The 7,061-nt window shown below is 46.8% G+C and overlaps 1 protein-coding gene across 1 annotated transcript; it reads right to left on the minus strand.

The window, feature by feature from the left end:
* Window positions 1–4,206: 4,206 nt before the first annotated feature.
* Window positions 4,207–6,235, minus strand: fjx1 (four-jointed box kinase 1). The gene has a single exon (XM_079224202.1). The coding sequence runs from the start codon at window positions 6,146–6,148 to the stop codon at window positions 4,865–4,867; it is 1,284 nt and encodes a 427-aa protein (XP_079080328.1). The 5' UTR covers window positions 6,149–6,235; the 3' UTR covers window positions 4,207–4,864.
* Between the last annotated feature and the right edge of the window lie 826 nt (window positions 6,236–7,061).

Raw genomic sequence — 7,061 nt, forward strand, 5'->3', positions numbered from 1 at the left:
CAAAATGCTGTGCGGCATTTCAGTCGAAGTAAGGAGGAGAAAGCAAGGCAAAACATTTGAAAACAGCACTGTCTTTACAAGGGAGCTAATGTCATGCCCGGGTAAACCTCAATTTGATAAACAAAACAGAATTTTTGGAAAAGCCACATGCTGAATCTACCTCTTTTACTAACTTTTTGTTTACCACTTTTACTTACGGCAGCCTTGCATAGCCCATCCTGGAGAAAAACAACTTTATCATTTATAAGTGACAGTGGACCTATTATTTTTATGGTATAAAATGCAAATGTTTTACACTATGACTGTCTGTAGGCTATGTTCTGACATGTTGGAGACGGAGCTTGAGGGACAAGGCATAACAAATAGGATGGAATTAAGTGGTGAAATTAATCAGGATTTATTTTTATTCATGGCATGACTGGCATGAAGCAAATCGTATTAAGGGAAAATAGAGGGAATCCAAATTGAGGTTAAACAGTACATGTTTCAAAAACAGTTTAAAGGATTATGTTCAGATCTTTATGCCTATTTGTATACATTCTGTAGGCTATATTAATGCTCCAAATCAAATGATAACATGGAACGATGGCAAGGAATAAAATACAGTAATGTCTTATGTCTGCGTTCTCTGATATATTTCTGTCAACATGAACTACATCAAAGATCTGAAGCACTGGTTGGTAGTCGTGGCAGAGTGGGAAAATAAACTATCGCGCTATGGAAGTAACGGAGCTTTCTCTTGTTGGAGAAAGGAGAAATCTGTCATGGAGTTTTACATGGTCACACACATACAGACGCATCGCCCTTATACATAACCCATTGCTTCACTTTCTTTCTTTTTTTCTGTTGCTTTTCTTTTTTTTCACTCATTAATCAAACGCATGTGTGCTATCACAGCTGACTTTAAAAGTAAATCCATTTGGCAGAGATTGACAAAGCTGGGAGTCCCTGGTGATGTTTCCAGGTGCGCACACTTGTAGAATTCGCAGCGTGTGATGAAATGGGGCTACATACCGCAAATCCAAAACTCACACTGGATTGTCAGGAACTGTGAAAACGAGCCAATTCAAACATCGACATCATGGATTGGACTCAAATGAATTTGGACATACACATGCCGCGATGAAAACAGATGAGGTCGCTACACTTAACACGTTGTCTTCTCCCCTCTTATTAGCTGAGGTATGTGCAGCCCTTTTTTTTGCCTGCCTCTGTTGCTCATTACACTCTACTCTGTCTTGAGAAAGAATGCCCAAAGGTCCTGGCCTTATGCTTTCACCCCTAGTTTGGACAAAGCCCGGCTTTGTGCCAGCTCTCCAGGCACACCACAAGCCCGGCTATGTCCAAAGCCAAAGCCCCTCCAGTCATCGCCCTGGTCCCCCAGTTTACCCTTCATGGCCCGTATTCACTCAGCTGTGACTAACGGACTCTCCCTCTAGTGTGTGCCGTGTTTCATAATGAAATCATTCAGTCATGCGCAGGAAGTTCCCTGCGCTGTGTAGCCATGAAAGAATGCCAGTAATGTCCGTCCATTCACACATGGCAGGCCCACCGGGGAAAGGGCAGTCGAAATCAGTTAGTCACCTGGTGTCTGGCAAAACACCCAATTTTACTTGTTTGTCCAAATCACTTCATAATTTACATCATGCAAATTAATTAGTAAGCAACTGTCACTGGATGATAATAACTTTTTTTAATTCTGGTTAGAGTTAATTATGTTTGTGTTGTCTTTCTGATACATATGAGGCAACAGCCAGCCGTCTGATAGCTTAGTTTAGGATAAAGGGTGGGAACGGACTGAAACTGTGACCTCGGGCTCTGAGGGAAAGTAACAAAATGCACCTATCAGCACCTCCAAAGCTCCCTAATCACAAAGTTATCACTCATGTATTGACATACCTCCAAGCACAAGTGTAAAAATATCAAGCAGACGTGTCTAATGTTCATCAGAAAAGCAATAGTAATGAGCTTTTCCCTAAATGTGTCTTTGTGCCTTTTAAAATGTTGCATGGATGGGTATACTTTTTATTTTAATATGACCTACTGATTATCCTGACTTTATTGTGGTATTAAAAAAAAAACGAGATAGGATCTCAGCCAACTTTAACAACGGTTTATATACTCTGCTGCGACTCCTTCCACTCGTCTGCCTCAGAAGTGTCTGTGTGCGTTTGTGTGTCCATGGAGATGATCCTCCCTCGGTTCCTCTGGAATGTTTGCAATGTTCACAAAGAAAAAGATCGGCTTGAGCACCTGGGGTCTGTGCTCAGGCCTGCTGTGGGCCCCTGGCTGGTCTGAGCCTGTGATTCGGCTTCCTGACACAAATAACAAGCACATCTGGACGGAACCACACAACACTGGGATGCATGATGGCACAACTAACTGCCATATAGGCCTACTAAATGACAACCTCCTCTGCGGATGCTACAAGCTAGCTGCAGTCATTTGACTATGTCAAGGTATAACTCTCCAAGTTAAGTGCATGAAGGTTTTGTTGCCTCTGGGTGAACAAATAAAGGAAGGGGGATGGGGAGAGAGGGTCGGGTGGAGGGCTTGGTGATCTGAAGTAAGCCAGGCAGAGCAAGTAAGGGAGGAACATATGTGAACAGTTAAAATAGGGTTTTCAACAACCTCTTTGATATACACCATTAGTGTAATTATAGCTGGCATGGTCCCTGGATAAGAAATTGCTTTCTTTTACAAATAAATATACCCCCCCCCCCCCCCCCCCAAAAAAAAAAACCTTTCATTTAGCTAACAAATGAGTGATGTTTACAGTGAAGACAGATGTGGCTGAAATACTCAGAGAGGGTGATTGTGCGAGGCAGGAAAGGAGGATGGGTTGTGAGTCTGGTTTAGACCCAGCAGACCTCAGTTCAGCATTGTGTCTAATCCCTCGTGTCCTTAACCTGTCGTAAATCTCTTTGCAGAGTTTAGCATTAACAGACCTGCTTAGAGCCCAGCTGCAACCCCTGCCCCCATCTGAACGACACACGCTCACATACTAACCATACACCCAGCACATGTACATGACCTGCTTCCCCCTATACAACATGCATACTGCATATATTGATCCCCAAGTCCCTATTAGAGCTGCAGCAGGCAGTTGGCCTGGAAAAAGCCTCCGGTTACACCTGCTTAAGCCTCTGCTGCTTCTCTGCCACTTACGCAGTGACCTGGCAAGGGGAAACATAATTCACTGATACTGACACGTAGGCTATGAAATGTGGTGCGAGTACAAAGCGCGGCGCTATTTGAACAAGATGCACTCACCCCGCTCTGTGGAGATGTTCTAACAGTGGTGGTGTGCCCTGGAGTTGGCCATACATAAAAAACAGTTGTAAAAGAAACCAGATGAGGTGCAGAACTGTGCGAGGCTGGAAAGAATTAGGCCTTCAAAAGTTTGATCATTGGCTTTCCCTCTGATGTGCTCATAAGTCTGGAATCAGAAATCAGACACAGAGCTGCGCCCGTGGTGGAACTAATAAGGAGAGGATGCCTTCCAAAAGGGTCAAATTAAAGAAAGATGTGGTTATGTGAAGTGAAAGCATACAGCATACGGCAAAATATAATGCAGCTGACCTACAGGCATGATATACTTTTTCTCCTGAATACCTTTCACAGTGACAAATTAAGCCTTTGAAAAACTGTAAACACAGCTCTCCTCTGAGAGCTAAGCGCTCATTAATTGTGGGCTTGGTCTCTCAGCAGCACATGTACCCACAAAGGGAGTTTTCTTGCTTTTTATCTGAACAGATTGAACCAATAAACCGTGCAGCCTCGCTTGTAGGTTGAACATTTAATATTACTCGACTGACGCATATCCTGCTATCTGTCTTCTGGTTGTGAAACGCACTGCATTTTGATATAGTTGGGGAACAGTGAAACCCTTTTCAAAGGACGTCAAAGGATGTCAGTTGTCTTCTTCACTTTATCATTCTGAGTGAGATTATATAGGGGATTAGCGGTTCCTGTTGTAGCGTGCGAGTGGCTGACAGGATGGCTCCTGGGGAGTAGTGTGCCAGGACAAGACATTTCCACGGCACAATGAGAGCACTCTAATGGGCAAGAGGCTTACAGAGGCGGGAGGTTGCCTACTGTACAGAGGCAGATAAATATTTGATGCACTCTAATAAGGCCGTTAAGTACAAACTGCATAACAAAACACATAGTTTGACAGCAGTTAAATTAAATTACAGTGTATTTATCAAAAAGGACAAGAGATGTTGGAATGTTACAATGCACGTCAAAGTAGTGGAGCATCAAATTTCCTAAAAACAGGTTGGCAGACAATATTTACAACGTACTTACAACATTTACAATTGGTATGGTACACCTGTGACTTTAAGGCTGAATATGCAATTCAAACACAATTACAGGAGTGCAGGTGCTGCTATGACAATGTACTGTGCAAACAATGTTCTCTATAAAGCAAGTCAGATGTCAACAGAAGTACATAATTCAAGAGTCAATTTATGTTAAGGCTTAGGAATATATCATTAGAACACGAGGCAAGAATCCAAATGCACATGAAAGGGCTGCGTTATGATACCCGGGTCACAAATATAGCCTAACTCTTCATATTTATCACTATTCTGTGAGCATTAGTGGGGGGAAGTAAGACAGGAGAGAGACTGGCCTTAATAATTCCTCTCTGCGAGGTGTACAGTGAAAATCTCAGCAGGGAGCTTATAAACACGTGTCAAATGTACTTATTCATAAAGTAGGCATCGCATTTTATTCACAAGAGGTAGTTCAGCTGGGTATTCAAGACAGTTCATGTAATGCGCATCAGTTTAGCACAGGTGTGCCAATCGTTAGACCGTGCCAACAACATATCCATCACCATGTGCCTGCTGGATGTTCACAGCTGGCTGTACGTTCCTTTGCAATGCAAAATGTGTTTGTGTAATCTGTCTATCCTGTCCTGGAGAACCCCAGCGTGCTCGTCTGAGAGAAATCCCAATTCCAGAGACAAAGGCTCGCTGTCTCTGTAGAGCTCCAGCAGCCTTCGCCTGACGTCTCTGCGCCTGTGCAGCTCCGCCACGCGCTGCATGGTCCTTTTTCTGAACACACACACGGAGCTCAGTACTGTATTGTGGTATTTCTCCCACATGTTTAACACCCGAAAGCCGTGCACGAGTCCGGCCTCGTTGTCTATGAACACAAGGTCACCGCGGGGTGTCTTGAGGAGGTTGTTGGTGTCCCTCTCCATTACGCGCGAGTCCCACTGCAGGCTGAACAGATTGCTAACGAGTCTGTCGAAGTTTGCGGTCAGGTAGTCGAACATGATCAGATCGCTCCACTGCATCAGCTCCAGCAGCTCCGCCGTCGTCTTGTTCCAGAGCTCCCCGAGCACAGGGTGCAGCCCGCCGCTCTCCTGCCGGAGCGGCGCCGGTGTGACCACCCCGGTCAGGTTGGACACCCACTCGGTGAGAGAAACCACGGCCCGGTCGCTCCACTGCAATCCGCCTATCCGCGTCCTCACAGCTGCCCATTGTTCACTGTCACTGCCCAGCTGGGACAGCGTGAGAGGAGGCAGGTTTGTGATGCCCAGCAAACTGGCAAGGTAATATGTCAAAGTTTCCCCTTGCACCTGATCCGCGTTTATCCCGTAACGCACACACGCTTTGGTGCCATCTGCGAACGTGGCGAGCTGGTTAGATACCCTGCCGCAGCCGGGCTCCAGCTTCACTATTCGGTGTGTCCTGGCTCTCTCTCGCCAAGCCCGGGCGTATTCCTCCGTGAAGCCCACTGGGAGGAGATCCTCCAGCCATTCACTCCAAAATACCCCATCCTCCACCGGGGAGCCCAACTTGACCGGGCCCTCCCGCGGCGCTGACCTCTTGTTATCCCCATTCTCATGGTAATCTCGATTTCCTGCGGAGGCAGTTTGATCAGTGAGGTTGGGAGCCTCGAGTCTGCCCCCTAAGTGCGGTCTTTGTGCCGCTGGGACAGCGAGCAATGCCCGGAAAGTTTTGGCGGAGAGGTCCGCAGGGAGACCGTGGTGAGCAGAGCCTCCGCCCGGCACCGAGAACCCACGTTTGTGTCGCTCCAACCGGCTCTCCAGTGCGCTCCACACGTAGAACACACTTGCAAGGGCGCACAGGAAAAGAAGGGCGAACAAGTTTGCTGAGGAAGCTCTCATGGTGAAGACCACCCTTCCACACAGAGCTCCTGCAGGTTTAAATAAAACAGCACGAATGGCTTTCCTTCAATCCACAGTTGAGCTGGAGCCGCCGTCCTCCGTGCGCCCCCTGTCCCGTACACCCCGCGGCTCACAGGCGGACTGTTTGAGATCACCGGAAGAGGAGAGTCTCCGAAACTGTGTGAATCTCATCTGCCGTCCTGTTCAGATGCCTCGTTACATCCCTGCTCTGCGGGAAACATCGCATGTCGGATCCCCACCGGATAGCTTCTATTGAACGGTCTCCACTGTAACCCACCGGCGTCCTATAGGTGCTCTCTGTCCGTGTGCACCTCTCCGTATTTCTCTCTCATCCTCCTTTCTCTCTTCACCGGGCGCTGGGTGAGTTTGATTTGTGGTGGTGTCGGCTCGCAGAGAGACGCTGCGCTGGGCGGTGAGACACGTGACTCCAGTCCCGAGGTGGTGGGCGGATCGTGGGAAGGGGGGTTTCAGAGAGGAGCGAAGCAAGTGTACCGCACCGCTGTGTGTGTGTGTGTGTGTGTGTGTGTGTGTGTGTGTGTGTGTGTGTGTGTGTGTGTGTGTGTGTGTGTGTGTGTGTGTGTGTGTGTGTGTGTGTGTGGTATTGGCAACGGCAGCCATTATGATAATTGATACCTAGGGCCAGAACTTCCTTGGAAAATAATGCCTCTGCAATTCAATGCAACCAAATAATAAATGTGATTACTTTATTTTGTTTAGCATTAACACCCTCAAATGTTGTAGTCAGCACTTTAATTTCGCTGCCATTGTTTTGTTTTTCAAAGGCCAGTGTGCTGGAGTACATAGACTAAACACTGTCCCAGAAATGTGTGACTGTAGTGAGACTTATAGACCGCGTTGTATCCAGTAAGAGCTTCAGACCTTGCAGCCATCT

This window comes from Taurulus bubalis (genome assembly GCF_910589615.1).
Source record: "Taurulus bubalis genome assembly, chromosome: 9".
NCBI classification, from domain to species: Eukaryota; Metazoa; Chordata; class Actinopteri; order Perciformes; family Cottidae; genus Taurulus; species Taurulus bubalis.